Below are 22,396 nucleotides of genomic sequence, written 5' to 3'. Positions count from 1 at the left end.
CATCATTATTTATCCATGACAGGCCTAAACCAGACAAGGTGCCAGCACTAGCCTACTAGCAACACACAAAAAAAAAACACATTTAGCTAAATATTTACCAAAATTCATCAATTTCAGGCCCCAGAAGGAAAAAAAGCTTAAATAACAGTTCATTTAATAAGGCAAATTTTTCAATAAAACCTTTTTAAAAATTATGATTTTGTAATTTGTAATCATTATTTGAAATTAGCTACAGGACCAACCCCCCGCCCCCTGAAAAAGAAACTGAGTTGAGGAAAGTGAGTCGTTCGCTGCGTGAGGTGAGTGTATATACTGATGCACCTCTGGCCTATCAGTGGTAAACTCAGTGGCTACTGGAAATTGTATGGTGAATTCCAGCGACAAGTCGGTAACCTTTTTTAAATTTTAGGACCGTTTATTTTGCGTATCCTGTGCGCTTTTGTTATTGGCGGAGCAATCGGTCAATCCCACCTTTCCAGTAAATACGACTTGTGATTGGACTGTACGTCAGCAGACAGCAAAGCATTGGCCAAGAGCAGAAGGCCCTCCCTCCTGGCTTTTTTTTAGTTGCGAGGTTGCGAAGCTTCAGTTTCACTCAGTCTGAGTTTCAGAGTTTCAGAGCAGAGCTGCGTGACAACGCTGCCACAAATCACGTGAGTCGCAAGCTCGCAACTGTGTGGGCGTATCTCCGCAAAGTGGGTGTTGTAAACTCGGCTCTGAAAAACTTGTCTGCAATAGGAGTGCAAATGTAATGTAATGTAATAAGTTTCGCCCTTTCGAACCTCAGTTTTCAGAGTTTCAAAACTTTTTTTCACCTATTGGCACACCAGTTTTCAGATCACTATTTACAGGGTTTCAAATCTTGAAAACAAACTATACACTGGGAGAACAGTGACAAATTCGAAACTCTGAAAAAATGATTGCACAACACCATAAAAAAGAGTGTTGCACTTCTGAAGAGGGAAAACTCAAAAACAAAATTATGTTTGAAGAGATTTAATTTTTTTTACCACTTTGCAAGCCTGAAAAGGTCTGTTTTCAGAGTTTCAATTTTTTTTTCACACATTCACACACCAGTTTCAGGTTCACCATTTACAAGGTTTCAAACCTGGAAAACAATCTAATACACTGGGAGAACACTGACAAATTTGAAACTCTGAAAAATTATTTGCGCAACATCGTAAAAAAAAATGTTGCAGTTCTGAAGAAGGAAATCTCAAAAACAACATAATGTTTGCAGATATATATATATATATATATATATATATTTTTACATTTTGCAAGCTTGCAAATCTTATTTTTCGATCTTGCAAAACTTTTTTTGTAAGATTTTGAGTTTTCGAACACTTAGTTTCAACCTTTCAGAACTTTATTTTCAGTTTTGAATCATGGCAGGATTTAAATCCCATACTCCTTCACCCAGTCGTTACAGTGTGAAGGGACACCATTTTCACATTTCTCAATAACAGAAGCAAGAATAAATTCTAGTTTCATATTCACTGGCAACTAAAACAGACTCCACCAATGAATCTGTTATAACACCCATTGTATTGTTTTTAAAAATAATTATATTCAATTACCAATCATTTTTTAGTTAAATAGCTCTATTTTTCAAGTCAAAACTAGAGAGATTTGTCCACTAGGTTGCGATTAAGGTCAAAATCCATCATAGAAGAGGCATTCTTGGATTCAACACTGAATCCTTCGATGCTGATAGCATTTTAATATTTGGCAAACATATTTTGCAATGAACTGTTATATTTCTGCCCATTTCGAATTTCTGGATAAACTGACTTTTACATTTCCAGCACTGGAACACATTTTTATCACTTGCGCTGGTGGCAACTCTCAGACAGTTTGTATCCTGGAGCTTTCAGCGGCAATGTGGATCGATGGAATTGGCAGATGTGTTTCACTGTGAATTCAAACAAGAGAACCAGTTGAAAGCAGCAGAATAGCATTGCTTTACTAAACGGCCTTTAAATGGCTGGAGACATAATGCACATCAAAAACAGGCAAAGCAATAAATTAATGTTATTCAACTGACATTTCCTAGCTTTTTACAGAAAATATTCAGATTTTTTAACATTTTCATAAGTACCTGTAATTAGATTTTTTTTCTCAGTAACTGTTACATGTAACTAGTTACTCCCCAACACATTTCATACATAACCGTAATGTTCCAGTGATGTCTAATTAGGCTACTGTTAATGTCAGCAGTATGTACAAAGCATTCTTGTTTAGCAAAGATCAAAATAAAGTAGAATGAGAGAAGCAACTTTATAATATATACTTGAACATTTTGCAATGCTGTTACATAGAGGCAGATAAATTTAGCCTACATAAAGTTCACAAAAACAGCCCTTCAACATTGAAAAATATTCTTCCATGCCTTCGATCCCACGAGTAGATCTCTGCAGAATTTCCTATTTGAGAAGTTGGAAGCCCCTGTACAGTAGAAGAGGTAGACAGTGTGGCTGAAGCATACTGCGGTAGTTGTTTTAATTCCACCTCATATAGAAGATTTCTCATAGTACAGTGGCAGTTTAGGTGAGATTTCAATAAAACATTCCCAGATGTTTAAGAGAGAAGGAGGGGACGACTGAATTTGACATCAGTGTGGTAACCCTGAATGACATCAATTCGATTTCATGGGCGATAAACTGCCAAAGATGAGCCGAGAAAAACAAAATCCTTGACTTTGGCATTCTGTCATATCCTTCCATTAGTCTGAGCTTTTAGAAACCATTGAAGCATTTTTTTGAAATGTGCTAATACAAAAAGGTTGAATTAAGTTGGGGAGAAAAGACATAAAGATACACTTTATATATATATATATATATTTATCTATATATATTAATTTCATGAATAGTGTATGCAATACAAATTTAAGGGTCTTTTAGCAGTCATTCCTAAACAAATATATATTATCACAACATCACAGATACATGATCCTCAATAACTTTAGAGAGGGAATAAGATTGTATGAACAGTTGCATATGATAGCAAATGAAGAAAGAGCAACATGAATTTCAGTTCAGAGAGACAATCTTATCCACACTGCTTGTGCAAAGAAAAAACAGCTATGTTTGCTGTGTCGCTAACCTACAGTTGCCTTTAAAGCCGCATGCCTCCATACGAAGAGCTTTAAGAAACAGCTCATCATGTGTCAGTCCAGTATCAAAATATCACATGGCAAAAGTGGAAGAGGAGAAGAAGAAATCAGTGTATTTTAAAGCATTGTCTTTATCCTCCTTTGTCTTCCGTGAGAATCCAAATCTTTAGATCATCCAGGCTACTGACATTCTGCCGTACTGCCACCTGCCTCCACACTCATGGAGAAACCATTACTGAGGTTCTTGGGACTGGGTGGGGTGGTGCTCAGCAGCGAAGGCTCGTGTTTGCCTCCCGGATCCACTGAGCAGCTCTTCTTGGGCACCCTGGGCCGAACCACTGGAGCCTTTGGAAGGACAGAGGTCTGCCTGTGACCCTCTGCTTTGAGGGGTGGGCGAGTGGGCATGGGCCCAGATAGGACAGAAGGTTTAGATTTATGGGTAAGGTGGAGGGGGGGACATGAGGGACTCGGGGCACCATCTTCAGCCTGCTCAGATCCCTCTTTAATGGGAATGGGCTCTCTTTGAGAATCCACTGTGTTGTCCTTCTGTATGCTGCTCTGACGTGAGGTCTTGTCTGCATTAGGCATTTCGCAGCTGTCCGTCCGCCGTCGTGAGCCCTCGTGCATCCGGCTTGTGGCGACCACAGCTTTCATAGCAGCCTATAGATGGAGAAACTCCTGAGTTATGTGCACTGGTTCAGGAAAATACTCCTGATTCTGCTCGTAAAAAGCACAGAAATCATATTCTTGAACAGCATAGCATCCTACATTTAAAAACATTTTACTATAAGGGACTCAAGAATGAAAATCCTGTCATCTCACCATCCAGTTGTTCCAAATCTGTATGAATTACGTTGAACAGAAAATTAAGTTATTTTCAGAAATGTGGGTAACCAAACAGTGGCTGGGATCCATTGACTTCCATAGTATTTTTTTCCATATGATGGAAGTCAATGGGGACCAACAACTCTTTGGTTACCCACATTCTTCAAAATATCCTATTTTATGTTACACAAAATAAACTAATACAATTTTGGAATAATTCAAGGGTGAGTACATGATGACAGAATTTTCATTTTTGGGTGAAATGCCCCACTAAAGTCAATGACATAATTGTTTTTCCCTATATATATTAATTTGTTTAAAAAATACATTAAAATACATAAAAAATACATAAAATACATGTTTGCAATGACTTAATTACACAATGCATGTTTTTAGTCCTTGTATTACAATTCAGATTAAATTTATATTTTTGAGGGAACATAAAGCCAAGAATGTCAGGTTGACACAACTGTCTGGATATCATAACGAAGAAAAGGGTCTCCTTAAAGAACAAGAATAATGAATTTTTAAAGTGATAGTTCACTCCAAAATAAAAATTCTGTCATCATTTACTCAAACTCGTGTTGTTGCAAACCCACAGGACTTTGGTTAATCTTCGAAACACAAATTCTATATTGACATTTTTAATAAAACCTAAAATGTTTGTCTCGCCATCAAAATGCAAAGGTAGGTAAAAAGGTCATAAAGCTGCAATAAAACAAATCCATACGAATTAAGTGGTTTAATCCAAGTCAAGTCTAAAGAAATATGATTGCTATGATGATCATATCTAATTTAGATTAAATTTATTTGTGACCTTTTTGAATTTTCTAAGTTTGGTTACCTGGGCTTTCAATGGAGGGACAGAAAACAGGTTAAATAATAATAATAATAATAAAATCATAAATCTTTCAAAGATGAAAGTCTTACGGGTTTTATGGGTTTGCAATGACATGAGGGTGAACTATCCTTTTAAGTAGTTATATGCATAATATTTTATTTTATTTAAAAGTGCTTAAAGGGTTGGTTCACCCAGATAGCAAAATTATGTCATTAATAACTTACCCTCATGTTGTTCCAAACCCGTATGACCTCCGTTTATCTTTGGAACACAGTTTAAGATATTTTAGATTTAGTCCGAGAGCTCTCAGTCCCTCCATTGAAGCTGTGTGTACGGTATACTGTCCATGTCCAGAAAGGTAAGAAAAACATCATCAAAGTAGTCCATGTGACATCAGAGGGTCAGTTAGAATTCTTTGAAGCATCGAAAATACATTTTGGTTCAAAAATATCAAAAACTACGACTTTATTCAGCATTGTCTTCTCTTCCGTGTCTGTTGTGAGAGAGAGTTCAAAACAAAGCAGTTTGTCATATCTGGTTTGCGAACGAATCATTCGATGTAACTGGATCTTTTTGAACCAGTTCACCAAATCGAACGGAATAGTTTGAAACGGTTTGCGTCTCCAATACGCATTAATCCACAAATGACTTAAGCTGTTAACTTTTTTAATGTGGCTGACACTTCCTCTGAGTTCAAACAAACCAATATCCCGGAGTAATTCATTTACTCAAACAGTACACTGACTGAACTGATGTGAAGAGAGAACTGAAGATGAACACCGAGCCGAGCCAGATAATGACTCGCTCTCGAGTCAAGAACCGTTTATGTCAGACGCGTCCGATTCGAGAACCGACTTGATGATACTGCGCATGTGTGATTCAGCGTAAAACAGACCGACACAAAGAGCGTCTGAACCGAACTGATTCTTTTGGTGATTGATTCTGAACTGATTCTGTGCTAATGTTATGAGCCCAGGTAAACCGAAGGCTTGAATCAAGGGCAATCATCGCAAATGACGCCATTACATAGAGCGCAAAAGAACCGGTGAACCGTTTTCTTCAACCGGTTTATTGAATCAAACTGTCCGAAAGAACTACTGGTGATCCGAAAACCGATGCAACCGGTTCTTGACTCGAGAACGAGTTAGTCTATTGTTCATTATCTGGCCTCGGCTCGGTGTTCATCTTCAGTTCTCTCTTCACAGCAGTTCAGTGAGTGTACTCTTTGAGTAAATGAATAACTCCGGGATATTGGTTTGTTTTAAGTCAGAGGGAGTGTCAGCCACATTAAAAAATTAACAGCTTAAGTCATTTGTGGATTAATGCGTATTGGAGACGCGAACCGTTTAAAACGATTCCGTTCGATTTGGTGAACTGGTTCAAAAAGATCCGGTTACATCGAACGATTCGTTCGCGAACCGGATATTACAAACTGCTTTGTTTTGAACTCTCTCTCTCACAACAGACACGGAAGAGAAGACAATGATGAATAAAGTCGTAGTTTTTGCTATTTTTGGACCAAAATGTATTTTCGATGCTTCAAAATATTCTAACTGACCCTCTGATGTCACATGGACTACTTTGATGATGTTTTTCTTACCTTTCTGGACATGGACAGTATACCGTACACACAGTTTCAATGGAGGGACTGAGAGACTAAATCTAAAATATCTTAAACTGTGTCCCAAAGATAAAAGGAGGTCTCGCGGGTTTGGAACAACATGAGGGTGAGTTATTAATGACATAATTTTGCTATCTGGTTGAACTAACCCTTTAATTGCTTATTATTCAATTAATTAATGCAATGAATTAATAAAAATAAAAACAAAATGAATACTTTTGTCCACTAAATTAAAGTTATCTGCCAAAATGCAAAAAAATAAATAAAAAATAAAGGTAACTTATTATACTTATTAATGAATTAATAATTCCTGATGAAAATACCATATACCTTGAAAAGGATATGTAATGATTTACACTTACATATACACATAAATGTATGCAAGGTACAAGACATTTAAACATTTCTTAAAAAAAGGTATACAAGTTAATAACATTGAAATATGAAAATATGAAATTTAAAAAGCAACTTCAATACAAAGAGGACATTTCTAAAAAAAAAAAGATTTTATTTTTCTTTACTGTAAATACTTTTTTCATCATAGCCAAAAGAGCTATTGGTTGCTGACCTTTAATTTGCGTCGAGCATTAAATTCCTGTAGTTTTCTTTGTGTTGTGTCCATGTGGGAGAACCGTGCTACTTTTCCAACCACCCATGGGTGCTCCAGAGCCTGTTTGACTGTGAGACGTTTATGAGGGTCCAGCACTATGAGCTTACTAACCTACAGACGACATGAAACAAACATAACCAACAGCTAATAGTGACTAAACAAACAGCCAGAAAGCTCAGATTGAATAATCAAATCAGCATATGACTTGGTTGCTGTTGATATTTGATGGAGATACTGTTCTCTCTCATCTCATTTAAAATAAATCATCAGTCCATGAACATCATCAGCATAACAAACAGGACAATAATGGTGTGTGAGCACGTGGTACTCACCAGATCCTTTGCATTGAGAGACACTTCATCCCACCAGGGGGGGACAAACTCGTAATCACAGTTCAGAATACGACTGTACATGTACTGATCCCCCCTTGGATCGAAAAATGGTTCAAACCCACACAGCCTGAGGGTGGAGAAACCAAGAACAGAAGCAGATGGCATAGAAAAATCAATTTATAATTTGAATAAATGAAGTGAAGTGGAAACACAAGAGTGAAAATAATACAGGAGATCAAAAAATACTTTAAAAACAGTAATATGGTGAAATATCATTACAATAAAAATAAAAGTAATTTATTCCTGTAATGCACAGCTGAATTTTCAGCATCATTACTCCAGTCTTCAGTGTCACACGATCCTTCAGAAATATGTGCTGATTTTCTGCTCAAGAAACATTTCTTATTATCGAACAGTTGTGCTGTTTGATATTTTGTGGAAAGTGTAAAGCATTTTTTTTTGTATTCATTGATGGATGGAATGTTCAAAAGAACAGCATTTAGTTTAAAACTTATGTAATAACATAAATAACCATCACTGATCAAATTAATTCACACTTAAAAATAAATAAATAATAATAATACAAATTCTAAATGACTTTTATCCAAATGGTATAAGATTTACATCTGTAGCAGTTTATGCATTCCCTGGGAACCTTGCGAGCGCCACGCTCTATTATTCGAGCTGCAGGAATGTTTCATGAACTGAATCAACTGATTCTTCAAAAAGATCAAGATTTACTCTAAAGGGATTGATGCCAACTTTCAGTCTGTTCCTCACATATTACAGAGAAATACCAGAATATGATGCATTTGCAAGACAGATAAAAGTGTCCACCAAATGAATAAACATTAATGTATTACTCACAAAATATAAAGGATGACTCCCACCGACCACATGTCAACCTCAGGACCATAAGCATTTCCTCTGAGGATCTCAGGAGCTGAGTGGATGTGAGAACAGAGCCAAATGATTGCAAATGAATTGGCTGATGAAACTTTATTAGCTTGCTTGTGGAGATCTAAATGACTTTTATATTAGTAGTGCATGTAAAAATAAGGAAATCAGTAAGAGGGTGCTTAAGACGCAACACAAATAATGTTTTTTATAAAATTTTGACTCACCACAGTAGCCGGGGGTCCCACATACTGTCTTCATCGTCACTTGCTCATCGATTATTTTAGAAAGACCAAAGTCAGCTGTGGACATAACAGAAAAGATTGAATCAATAAAACCCATTCATTAATGAAAGAGTTCACAGTTCAAGTGTAAAAGTATACATTTGTTACCTATCTTAAGGGGTGCATCTATTGACAAGTCAGCATAAAGGAGATTTTCTGGTTTGAGGTCTCTGTGAACAACTCCATTCTCATGTAAGTACTGCAACAGAGACAAAACAGAGGTATCACAACCAGGAGGTCCAAAACAACATTTGATTCACTGACTTTCATTATATGGACAAATGCATTCTAAACATTCCTTAAATGACCTTCTTTTTTATTCCACACGCAAAAAAAGTAAGTCATACAGGTTTTGAACATAAGGCATAAGGGTGAGTAAATGAGGACAGAATTTTCCATTTTATGTAAACCATCCCTTTAAGACAAAGTTTCCTTGGTGAATTTCAATGGAATCTGCGGGATTTCGCTAAATCATGAAAGGAGCATCATGGATTAACTGGATCAAAAGTAAAAACCTGCCAAATGCGATTGTAGCACCATTGAAACATTTTGATTTTTCTTCATCTCAGAGAGTAATCAGCATTTCTGCAAAGCCTCCACCGCCCCTCATTTAGTAAAGCTGCTCTAATAGGTAATTTGTTATGTTTAATGAATTCATTAGGACTTATTATACAGCTCTAAGAGCATGTTTGTGTGTCTGATTGCGTGTGACTGTTGATGACATCCTCTGTTCTCTGAAGTCCTGATGGAGTGTAGGTGGGGAAGATGAGTTCACTGAGACAGTCTGGAACAGTTCTCTGTTAACACAGCTGTCATGAAGGCAAAGACAAACTCAGGATTCAGTGTCTCCTCACATAAGAGGGATAGTTCTCTGAAAAAAAGAACATTCTGTCCTCATCAATTCACCAAACCTGCATGATTTTCACTCTTCTGTGGAACATAAAAGGAAACATTTTTAAGAATGTCCTGGTTGCTCTTTTCTTGCATTCACAATAAATGGTCTAGCTTTGAATGAAACAGCATCGTGGTTCAGTCTTTTGTAGTGACAGATATTTTCTTCCATGTTGTGAGGTACATCTGAGTGAAAAAGATTATTGAAAAAGAAGAAAAAAAAGTTGGCAGGAATGTGGTACTATCCATTGGTTGTTTATTGGATTGAGGCAGATCTGTATGTGAGCTTGCAGTTGATTGAAAGAAAGGGACTAGTTTCACCAGAAAACTAGAGTTATTACACATGATGAAAGTATATATCATTCACAATAAGATCAATAACATGTATTTAGAAAACAGACAGGGTGAATTTTCATATAGATTTGAATGGACAATTAGTGAGTTGAACTCAACAAATATATCAGTTTTTACTAAACTAATCTTTTAGACATTTTCCACATTTATAAAAGTATATTTCAAAGACATTTTTATCGACAGTGACGTACATTACATTCACGACAGTGTTATTATTATCAATGAGATTCTATTTCAATTTTTATTTAATTAAAAGTTTTAGTTATTGTGTGTTTTTGTATTTTTTTTTATTATTGTTTTAAATATGTCTTTAGTTTTAATTATTTTTCATTGTGAACTAGTTCAATTAAAATATGTTTAGGTTTGTTTATATATGATTTAATTTCAATTTACAAAAATTACAATAATCATAATAATCATACAATCATAATACAATCATAATAATCATACAATAATCATTTTGTTTATAAATTATGAATTTTTATAAACTATATATATATATATATATATATATATATATATATATTATAACAACCCTGATTCAAAATATGCGTTTGTATCAGTTAATGCATTCCCTGGGAACTGAACACATTACCTAAGGTTCAATTAAACCCAAGGTCAAGTGATTATTTAAATAGATCTAGATTGATCTTATGGGAATAATAATGTCAATTTTCAGTCTGTTCTTCATATATTTCAGAGAAATTTGGGAACATAGTGCAAAAGATTTATGAACCATAGCTCTAGTCTTGTAAAAGACAGAATAGTACATTCTTCAAAACTTCTCCAACTGTGTTCCACAGAAGAAAGAAAGTCATGCGAGTTTGGAAAGGCTTGAATGAATAATGACAGAATTGTAATTTTTGGCTGAACTACTTCTTTAACAAATCATCTCTGGGCTCCAGACAGTGATGCAGAACATGCAGACATATTAGCACTGTAAATTGCAGACTGTGTCTGGGATGAGAGATGCCTGAACCTTTCAAACCTCCTGTCTTCCCTGAAGTGGTTTTTCTAGCACTCTGTTGAGATCATGGGGTCATTCTCCATTATCAGGGCATGGGCGTCTGTGATCTGCAGTCGGATAAGAGCGGGGATCACTCATACGGTGTCAGGCCGTGTTAATTAATTTTGTGTTCATATGCACAAGACAGATGTTGTTCCTTTAACACAATTCCAAAAATAGGAGACAATGATTTCCTGGTAAATGTGAGCCCAGCAGAACTCGATGAAGTACAGAAAGTGTTTGGCAGATGACAAAGTGTAAATTGAAGGCGGCAGGAGTGTTTTAACACATGACTAGTGTGAAAACCGGAGATGAGTCAGTCCTACTATAGAATCATATGTTCGAAATAAGCTTCTGGAGTTCTTTAAACATTTAATTAAATACTCTGTTTGATGGTTTGAACAGGGTTAAGATGGTTTATTTTTATTTTGATGTTTAAGTTTCAATCATAAATGATTTAGCAAAAAAAAAAAAAAGCCAGACGTTTACATTTTCTAAAGAAAACGTGAGTCGAAAATTCTAAAGAAAATATGAGTCCACGCTCACGCTAAGTGTTTGCCAGAGTGCTGTGACTACATTAAGCAGGTTGCTATGCAGTTGTTAGGGTACTCTGTGGTTGCTAGGTGGTTTATCAAGTCAATACAGCATTTATGAGCTAGCTGAGCTAGAGCTGGGTGATAAACGATATCAGGCTGAAATTGTGATACAATATGTCAATCGGAATGATAATGATTGTCAAGAAAAATTATAATTTTTACTTGATATGGATTAATCTAACAGCTGATCACACAGCAGAAATAAATGGTCAGTTAGTGCATGTGGTTTATATGTCTGCATGTTCTGTGTGTCTCTGTGTGATGGAGTGGTACAGTTTTTTCTACTACAGAAGCTCAAACACATCTTAAGATTTCAACACCGGCCTTCTCAATATATGTGATACTTCATCAGCTTTACACCATTACATATCAGAAAACTACCATCAAACATTCAGAGGGCTTCACAACAAACCAACAAAATAAGTTTGGCTTACCCTGAAGAAATTATGACAGAAATATATTACTATTTTATACTAAAATTACTAACTTCTCAAATTAATAATAATATTATTATTTTTAAGGAATGTCATACAACCAGATATTTTTTTAATCCAGTTTTAATATATAAAGTTCTATTATCCAGCATCTTATTTGACAATTTTTTTTTTAGAAATTAATTGTTATATTTTAATTTGATTACATTTTAAAAGATAACCTAAACTGTTAGCATTGTAATAATTTATTTCATTAGCCACCATTTTTGATACATTTAAATTAAATAATAAAGCTGTAATGTTATGGTGCTGTAAAGAGCACACAACAAAGGATTCCACAAAAGTCTTTTAATCATAAATCCAAGCGCAAACAAGGCAGGGGTAGCACAAACACAAGTGTAGGCATAACAAATAACCGGCAAAGGAACTGAGCAAAGCACGGAGTATAAATAATGGGGCTAGTGAAACAGAAACACCTGAGAGTAAAAGGTAACCAATGATGATGAGCTAATCAGAACTAAACAAGGCAGGAGAACAGGAACCGAAATGAACACAACAGAAAAGTTCGTAACCCTGAGAGTAGCACAGAATCCAGAAAATAAAATGAAAAACACAGAATTAAAAAAAAAAAAAAAAAAAAAACAGATTTCAAATTAAATTATAAAGGTAGCTACTCTGTGGAGTTTAATTGTGGACAAACAAGTTATATTTACATTAATTTTCAAGGTCTAACAAACATGTGGAAAGTACTCCTTTCCCAATTATTGGTAAATAAATACTGTGATCAGTAGTGACATTGTACGATATGGAAAAAAAATTACTGTGATAATATTTTTGGTCATATCACCCAGCCCTGAGCTACTGAGGCCCTGATGAAAACAAGTCAGATACAAATACGAAGATTTGCCAAAATCGTTATATATGCACAATTGCACATACATAAACCTTATGGTCACAATCAACTCCTACAGATTATAGACAATGTGGATTAAACAGATCCGATCAGGACACATCAAAACGACATTCCACACATAAATGTGGCCTCCACATTGTTGCTTCATTGTCAGATTGCTGAGCTGTTATGTAATGCCAGCCCACATTCCTCCTGCTCAGAAAGATTAAAAGCTGGGGAAAAAAATGCAATATTTATTTATTTTTTGTTCTGAGAAGATTATTTTCCACTACCAGCTCTGCACACATATCCTCTTACTCTACCGTTCGCTTTTGAGTGACGACAAGACTAACCCACATCTCCAAACCCCTCCACTGTCAGCCCATCGCTGGACATGTGTTCAGCCACGCCAACACATACACAATAATCCTTCAGCTGAGAACGCATTAAAATAACTGCTGTCCCTCATGACACACATCATCATATCATACTATTTGGTCATATTATCTACATATTATTCACCACAGATTAAAGGCTCCGTATTATGCGCTATTTGTAGCATTTAATTTTTCCCTGAGGTCTTGTAATGTCGCTCACGATTGTTTTAAACTACATTTTCTAATCTCTCTCTGATCCTCATAAATAAACAATTTTTTTGGCTATTGTACTTTAAAAGATTTTTACAGCATAGTTAAAGCGTTCGTTCCCCCAAAAAATAAAATTAGCCCATAAATTACTCACCCTGAAGTCATCCTAGGTGTATATGTCTTCTTTCATACGAATCAAGTCAGAGTTTTCTTTGATCTTTCAAGCTGTTGGATGCAACTCAGCGGGTGTTGCACTGTATCAGTCCATGAGAAGTTTAATAGAAAGCGCATCCATTAAAAAAAGTGTCTCACACGGCTCCAGGGGCTAAACACAGGCCTCCTGTAGCAAATCGATGAGGTTTTGTAAGAAAAATATCCATTTTCAAAACGTAATAATCACTTTTATCTAGCTTGCGTTCAAAATGGAATGTAAAATGTAAAATGGAAGCAGTTTTGGGGGAATGACGTATGAGGTCAGTGCTGTGCATGCGCCGGGGAGTCTTGTGAAAACCAACGTTTGTTAACAGGAGCGAAGGAAGCAAAGTTTCATTACTTTAGCAAAGGAAAACCAGTCTCCTCTTTGCTTATATCGAAATCCTCCGACATTTTTCTTTACAAATCCTCGTTTTGTACTTCTTATTAGTGACCGTTATTTTGTTTTGATCTCTTGTTTTGATCTCTTTTTTTAATGGATGAGCTTTTTATTAAACTTCTCATGAACCGATGCAGTGCAACACCCGCTGAGTTGCATCAAACAGCTTGAAAGATCAAAGGCAATTTTTTAAATAACTCCAACAGAATTTGTTTGAAAGAAGGAAGTCATATACACATAAAATGAAATGAAAATGATTTTGAACAATATAGACCTTTAAAGACAGACCTGTTGTGAGTTCTGAGGCTTTTAATCGACTGTATATGCTTTTTATTAACACATCTGCTCACATTCATTGAACTGTTTTTGTAAATATTAATGTTAAAAGTGGAATTTGCAGTGAGAAACTACACTAACTATGATGTTGTACAGAAAATTCCACCAATCAGAGTCACAGCAAGCAAACCATGTAAAAGAGATGATCCCCCAACTCACACGAGGCACTGTGAATGATGAATCGAGTCTCCTTACACTCTTAAAATACTTAAAGGTGACGTATGTAGGATTGACACCGAATGGTTGAACTAGGTTTTGCAATCTAAATTCAAAATATTGGAGAGCCTTTTTTTGACACCTGATCCCTCTTTCTCAGAACTGACGCACATGCAGTTTGCCAGATTGACGCTCTGACCCCACAACGACACCGCAAAGTGTAATATTTCATGTAAAATGTAAAATGTAAAAACTACTTTTTAAAAAGTTAATTTCAGTTTTATTCATATTGAATAACCACAGTGTTTTTACTTAGTTTATTTGCATATTGTTTTCAGAGTCTGTGATGTTCAGGCCCGTGATAAAAGACATCAGCCAATTATAACAGTGGGCAGATACCCTGAACTCTTAAAGGGGAAAACCCCCAAAACTGACTGTTTGAGTCAGATGGGGTGAGAAACAGGGTGGAGAAAGGTAATAAATCACATAAAATTCTTAGGTTTTTCGTCCAAATCTATAATAATATTATAATTGCACCAATGGGAACATAATAAAACAAACCAAAAACTTCATGTTATGACCCCTTTAAAGAAGTTAAGTGATATATTCAATGTATTTGAATAAATTGACACACCAAAATAAAATATAAAATTGACAAAATAATGTGGTGCAAATGACTTGATTTTTTTTTTGGAATATCACGATTCACAATTTTTTTCACGATTCTTTGTCATGTTGGTTTTACTATTTTGCAAGTTGTCTGAACATAATAGCCAAACTAATTTCCCTATTATAAAGAAAAAGCCTTTCAAGGTAACAAAAAGACAAAAAGGGCGAAGATAAAAATCTGTGTTCTTATTTCTTAATAGCAAAGATAAAAGCATGACAAAGATACACATTACAACTACAAAAAATATGTAAATAAAACAAACAGTGCTTTCAAGAAATGTAATGAACAAATATAAAAATAAAATACTATGTGAACTGATTCCAAAAGCAACTGTATTCAATTTCTTCAGTCAAGAGCAGTGAGCGATTTTTCTCTTTGTGTTTTGTTGTTTTATTACGGTTAAATAGTTCACCCCAAAATAAAAATTCTGTCAGCTGTCTGTCAATTCTGTCATAGTGTTTTATTTTTATACCACCATTTACTAACTAAAAAGTGTTTTTAAACCTGAATGAGTTTCTGTCTTCTTCTGAACATAAATGCTTTTTTGAGGAACGTGGAAAACTAAACAGTTGCTGGTCCACAGTGACTTCCATTGTATTTTTTTGATAGTATATAGTATAGTATATCTCCAATATGTACATGATCTTTTTTATGATTATCAAACTTCAACATTTATAAATCATGCTGTCATTCTTTAATGTGGACTAAGGATTTTTCACTGATGATTCAAACGCGAGTTTTGAGCAGTGTAGAGTAGCACTTGTCGTTTGTCTTTTCTCCGATCACAAATGCAGACATGGTTTTATATTTATCATGCGGTGCAGTGCAAAAAACAGTATAAGTCATTATAATCCATAATTATGTCCTCACTGGATGCAACACATAATGGGTTAATATCATTTTTAATGGGTTTTATTGTTTTTGTCTTGTGTTCTGACTGGGACACGGCATGACAGTATGATGAGGGGTGTTACATTTCCGTCACATGCTTGAGGTATTCGGCCAATCACAATGCACTGGGTAGCTGGCAAATCAGCATATACCTCGGTTTTCAGAACGATGAGCTTTGTGAAAATCGCCGCGTTTCAGAAGGCGGGGCATAGAGCAGAAACAATAATGTACAGTATGTGGGAAATAATGTGTTTTTTTTTACCTTAAACCGCATAAACACAATTCATTACACCAAATACACAAAATAATGTTATTTTTAGCAACATCATATGACCCCTTTAACTAGGAATTGACATGTAAGCTTGGGTAGTAATATGTTAATGAGTTATAACATCAAAACCATGGCAATTTCTGAAAGCAGCATTTTTGCATTTTTTGTATTTTGAATAGTAGGCCGTGTGTCCACCAAAGCACCAAAGTCCAGCTGTGAGCGCTTGAGAGTGCTTCTGCAGCGCAGCGCTTTCAGTTCAGATGCTTTGGTTGCTATGATATGCAATATCCGCTAGTAATATGGCAGAGGCATCACAGACCGATGTTTCTCCAAACATTATTTTTCATAATATTGTGGTAGTCTGGGAACTCCATCTGGTACAGACATGAATACTTGGAGACAAGCAATATTAACTGCTCCATTTTTGATTAGTTGTCATTCAAGCAGGATATGACGGTTGGTCGGAGTGGTATATGTTCCGCCCCTCCTACACTGTGATTGGCTGGCTGACTAAAGAGTGACAGTGATGAGCACTGAGATTTCCCAAGATTGAACATTCTTCAGCTCTCGGCAGTGAGAAAAAAAAAAATCACCTCATCACGCTCCTGGCAAAATAATAGAAAAAATACACTAGCCTTGAGAAAAAAATGCTTTAATGGACACGCGCCTTAAGAGTATGTCTACCCAGTACATCAGACCCTTTTACTTCAAAAGAGCCAGGAGTCTGTGTTCCTCTTTAAAGGCTAAATATGCACGTTGCCTTTATAGCCTTTCAAACATGAATAGAAAATCTCTGTGAGGGTGAAAAGCACATTTTTATATCCCTTGATTTATTTGGTCTTACCGCCACAGCCTCCAGGATCTGTTTGATAACATGAGCTGCATCTCTCTCACTGTAGTAGCCCCTCTCCACAATCCTGAAACAACACACAATCATTTCAGAGACAAATTCATCATAAAAAAACAATCCACAGCATGTATATATACTATCATATGTTTTAAGCCATGAGCAGCTGATGTTTAGGCGTCTTGTGTGTGGATCTGGCAACATTTAATGCTCTGTTTAGCAGTGTTTAGGCAAACACATCCTGCTCCTGCTCTGCACCAAACCCACTTAAACCAATTATCGGGAACTCGTTTCATTCAATTACATCTCACTGCTGGGTAGAAGAATAGATAGAAAGCCTACTGAGCGGTAAGAACTTGAGCCAGGAGATGTTGACAGTAAAGAATAAATGAGATTCCTGTGTTTTAAGATGGAGTACTACAACTACTAAAACTAAAACTGAAATACAAAATAAATCTAAAAACATCTAAATTAAAATGAAAACAGAAAAAATATGAAAACAAAATTATAAAAAATGTAAAATTCGAGATATTAAGAAATTTTGTGATTGCATATAAATAATGTCAAAATAACATTGGTTCTGTGGAACACAACATAAGGTATTCAGATTTTTTGTATATACAGAGGAAGTAGATTTTTTTTGCCTCTCATTAATGAAACACATCATACCTGTCAAAAAGCTCTCCACCTGTGACCAACTCTAGGATAAGAAAGATCTCGGTCTCCGTTTCAAAAATTTCCTTCAAACGAATCTGAATGAAAACATAGTGAGAACATTCACATCAGAACAAGCCCATCTATATTCCCACAGAACACAATGAACATTGAATATTTCATAACAACGTGATGTTGCCAGGAACATAAATATCTTACAATATTTGGATGAGAGAGACGCAGCAAGACTCCGATCTCTGTCCTCACAATTTTCTTGTCAATCTGAATTGACGACACAACCAACATAACAATCATTCTGGGATTTTAAGAAGAATGAAAACATCTTTATGATCACAACTCAACTCACGGTTTTCTTCAAGACCTTCACAGCGTAAGGTTTCTCAGTTTGCTTCTCTTCACAGCGAAACACAACAGATGTGGCACCCCTGGTGGTTAACACAAAAGCAATCTTTATATAGTAATAAAATTTGATAATCATGTATCATAGCAATTACCATACACAAACACATTGCATAAAGAGACAGATTGGAAGATGCTAATAAGACCAAGACATTCAAAGAAAAAAAAGTTTTGGCATTTCACTACTGTGACCTCCACCGCTCATGTAGTCATGGAGGTTCTTACCTACATTCTACCTCTCCATCACCATTAATATGTTCATGGCAACTGAGTCTAATAATAATAACAGTGTCCATAATGACAAAAAAAACTGAAAAAGGGAAAACACATTTACAGAGTTTGAAAATGGAAGTCCTAACTTCCAGCCATTAGGACCACAAATAAAACTGGACTACACTGAGATATATATATATAGAAGAGAAGGCCATCATTTCTCTATCTGCTACCTTGTTATCCAACACTTCAACAAATCAGTGTTTGACAAGCAGTCCTCAACATAATCAGCGATAGACTTCAAAGTACTCACAGTCATACAATGCAACTAGATACATTAAAAAAACTGTTCTGTGAAAATGAGTCTCATAGAAGTCCTTCTCTCTGCTGAATTTCACATGACCATGATGCCAGACTTAAATCAGGTAACAGCATCAACAGCTCAACATTTTGCATCCCACATCCTGGGAGGTAATGATGACATTTTAGAGCCCTTTTGCAAAGACTTTGACATTTGCAAAGACTGGGTGCTTCCTTAATGTGCTCAATTAAGTGCATTATAATTAGTTTACTAAAGGGAGATTAAATTTGAGCTCAATTAGTTTAGACGCCACCTATCCCTAACTGCGACAATTACATGCAACAAAGACTCTTGATTAGCAGTCAATAAATAAATAAATAAATAGATAAATAAACACTTGATTACTACACAAATCCTGAACACTTGCTCACATATAGACAGACATGTTAGTATTTGACACTAGAGCATCCATGTTACATGTAAATACAGGTAAATACAAATAAAGTATAACAATAGACCAATAATCGATGTAACCGATAATGTTTTATCAATATTAATTTTTAAATTTTTTGTGGCCATGGGGTGGATCTCTAAAGTATATCTCTCAGCATCACCATTGCATCACGTTCAACAGGAAACAGCTTACCTGTTCACAGGTAAAATAACTTGCATGTTTATTTCTGCCACAACAGGGATGAAAAGCAATTATATGATATTTATATTTCATAAGAAACGTAATATATGTATTATGAATATTTGACATTTTTATTTGACTTATGGTGTACAAATATTTCACTAACGTTTTCGCAGAACTGATTAAGTACAAAAGTAAATATTAAAAAAAGGTATATCGGTCAAACCGATTTTATCGGTCAACCTCTAAAAAAGATAGGCTACAATTAGCCTATGTTTTAATTGTTGCAATCTTTATGATTATTTGTGCCAAAAAAACAATTAAATTAGACAATTAAACATTGGTTCTACTGTACATATCAGTTATCAGTATAGAATAACAGTGTCAAACAATATAGGGCGACATGTAATAATCACATTTACAGTGCGTGTACGCATGCATTTACACAATAACATAAAAACCAATGCAAAGTGGATAAAGTAATGTACTTACCTGCCTAATTCTGGGCCCATGTTATAGAAATCCTCCACTGTCGCATCTCGGCGCGAGCCATCGACCCAGTATTCCACAGAGCACGCGCCGGACCGAGAGGTGGGCATGATGGACCCTCCGAGGACTGTTCTGTTGTTATGACGAATACAACTAATCCCTCAGATCAGGGAAGCCCAGGAAACGCTATCACTTTCACATCTGGGTGTCAGCTTGAGCTGTGATATGGTTGCTAGTCTATGTTTATGAATCTGTTCCAAGTGATCAATGATTTAAAATGTCCAGGTTTCCTTTTCCGTCTGAGTGCGCATATTAAAAGTCAGTCCAGACAATAACTGCGGGCTTGAGTTGATGTCCAATATCAGTCTATTTTCAATTGATCTATCGATATCCTACGCTAACGCGAAGATATGTCTTTAATATAATGATATTTACTCGGTTTGCTGAAATAATCTTGATCAAAACAATAAACAAAGGCTGTTTTCAAAGTGGGTCTTCAGCTTCCTAAGGGCGTCACATATCCCATCCCGAAACCTCCCACGAGACACAACATTCAAGAAAACATCATAATCCTGCGATTACCAATGTCACAAGCGACATGACGATGCCAGACCCCTTGCTTTGGTCCTCGCCAGAATGAAAACCATCAGATCAGCGCCTTATTTCTCTCTAAAAGATGAATATTGTGAATTAGCAGGGTGAAGGTGAAGTAAATGTCGTTTGAAATGTAAATATCACACTGCTGTTTGTGCTGGTAAGAGGTGGAGAATGGGAGGGGGTCTGTCACACACACACACACACACACACACACGCGCGCGCGCCCGCACACGCCCTCTCAGCCTCTCCCCCTATCCCTGGCTTTCTCCGCGGACTGCAATTGGGAAGCGGAATATTCAATCAAAATAACGAATGTGCTTCTGCTTCTGCTTTATGGCTAGAGTTGAGAACCAAGAATCGGTCCATATTCAGAAATACTGGTTGACGAACGTGCAGTTTACCACCTGACAGTGTTTCCTGCACTAATCAGCGACACCACAACACCGCTACTGAATCTACAGTGCGACCGGTGTCTATGGACGAACGAATATGACTCAAATGAACCGGTTCTTTTAAATGAATCAGCGTGATTAAAGAAGTCCGATGTAGGAGCAGGCAGCTCTTGAACCGGTTATTTTTGGTAAATCAAAACACTCAGCTCGAACAGTTTAATCAGTCTCCCGAACTAATAGCTTCACAAGAGACTATTCTCTTCAGTAACTACAAATACACAATGCGACTAATATAGTCAAATTCCCGTGCGAATGAGTCTTATGCGGTGACTCTTTAAAATGAATTGAAATCACTGAATTTCTCGGAGTTACTAACTCGAGAAAATTATATTCACTTTGTTAAGGTTCGTAAGACTAAATTGTAGTTATTTGTTGTTCTTACGAGAATGTATTATAAAAGCGAAAAAAATGAATTTTGTTTAATATAACTGCATTTATTTTTTCACAAATGTTCCTTACGCTTTAGAACCGTTAATGGAATCGTTAGGACCCCGAATTGTTAAGGAATCCTGTACTATCTCTTAAGACTCTTGTCCTTAGGTATTACGTTTGAATCATCTTACAAAAATCTTAGAAATCGTCATCTTATAAAATCGTTTCATGTAAAAAAAAGTGCATTTGTTCAAAGTCACTTGTGCCCAGTTATTTCAGCACCTCGGACAGCTCAGTTCTGTTCAGTTTCGTCATAGCAAAAGTTTAGGCGCGGATGAAAACGAGACTGGGAGGGATAGACAATGACACGCACCGTATAAAGGTCCTATATCATTCACCATACATCATTTTCATATTTCTATGAAGTTTTTGTATACTGAAAGCATTTTTTATTTATTTTTTAGGAAAGTCGTTCATTGTATTTTTCATTTAAAAATGTAAGATGGTAACTAAAAATATTGTGTAAATTTTATTAAATAAATTGTTGTTCAGTTTGATAGAAAATATTGAGAACTTTTCATTAATAAACCAAGACATACATTTTTCAATTTTTTATTTTAAGAAAAGTTTTGAGGTTTTTGAATTGACGAAACTGATTTAATTGAAAAAAATAAAATAAGGAAAAAAAGGCTACCTATTTATTTTAATAGAATTAGCTCAGTTTTACAGTTTTATTTTGGCGGTGACTGTTAGTTCCCAGCATGCTTTGCATATGGCTGGATATGGAAAGTACATATTGAAATCGTCATGATCCAGTCACTGAACTTCCGTTATTTAACCACCAGAGGTCAACATCCACAACACAGACTCTCACACTACACAGTACACCCTGGACTACATTTCCCATGCTCCATTGCACCAATCACATTCACCTGAAAACAATCACACACAGCTGCCACCAATTACACACACACAGCACAATCATCAGACATGCTTTATAAGCATTGGACTTCCTTTCACACTTGCCGTGTATCGTTCTGCACATATCACTCCCCTAGCGATAGCTGTGATACCAAGCCATTCCGTGATTGTTCTCTTAGTCTTGTTTAAGTTCCTTGTTTTCATAGTCTTGTTTCTTTCTAGTTTTCATCAGTTTTCATAGTCTTGTTTAAGTTTATAGTTTTCATAGACTTGTTTCAGTTTATAGTTTTCAAAG

The 22,396-nt window shown here is 35.8% G+C and overlaps 1 protein-coding gene across 1 annotated transcript; it reads right to left on the bottom strand.

Moving 5' to 3' along the window:
- Window positions 1–2,474: 2,474 nt before the first annotated feature.
- On the bottom strand, window positions 2,475–20,512 carry LOC132119344 (calcium/calmodulin-dependent protein kinase type IV-like). Its single transcript, XM_059529210.1, has 11 exons — window positions 19,763–20,512; window positions 18,070–18,148; window positions 17,922–17,984; window positions 17,718–17,800; window positions 17,046–17,118; window positions 8,634–8,724; window positions 8,469–8,543; window positions 8,212–8,287; window positions 7,345–7,471; window positions 6,971–7,123; window positions 2,475–3,775 (listed from the first exon to the last, which is right to left on the bottom strand). Exons 1-11 carry the CDS (start codon window positions 19,867–19,869, stop codon window positions 3,296–3,298), a joined length of 1,407 nt encoding a protein of 468 aa, XP_059385193.1. The 5' UTR covers window positions 19,870–20,512; the 3' UTR covers window positions 2,475–3,295.
- Window positions 20,513–22,396: the final 1,884 nt, after the last annotated feature.

Source organism: Carassius carassius, chromosome 38 (assembly GCF_963082965.1).
Source record: "Carassius carassius chromosome 38, fCarCar2.1, whole genome shotgun sequence".
Taxonomy (NCBI): domain Eukaryota; kingdom Metazoa; phylum Chordata; class Actinopteri; order Cypriniformes; family Cyprinidae; genus Carassius; species Carassius carassius.
The sequence above is the reverse complement of the archived record's forward strand: the minus strand, read 5'-3'. Positions and strand labels throughout refer to the sequence as shown.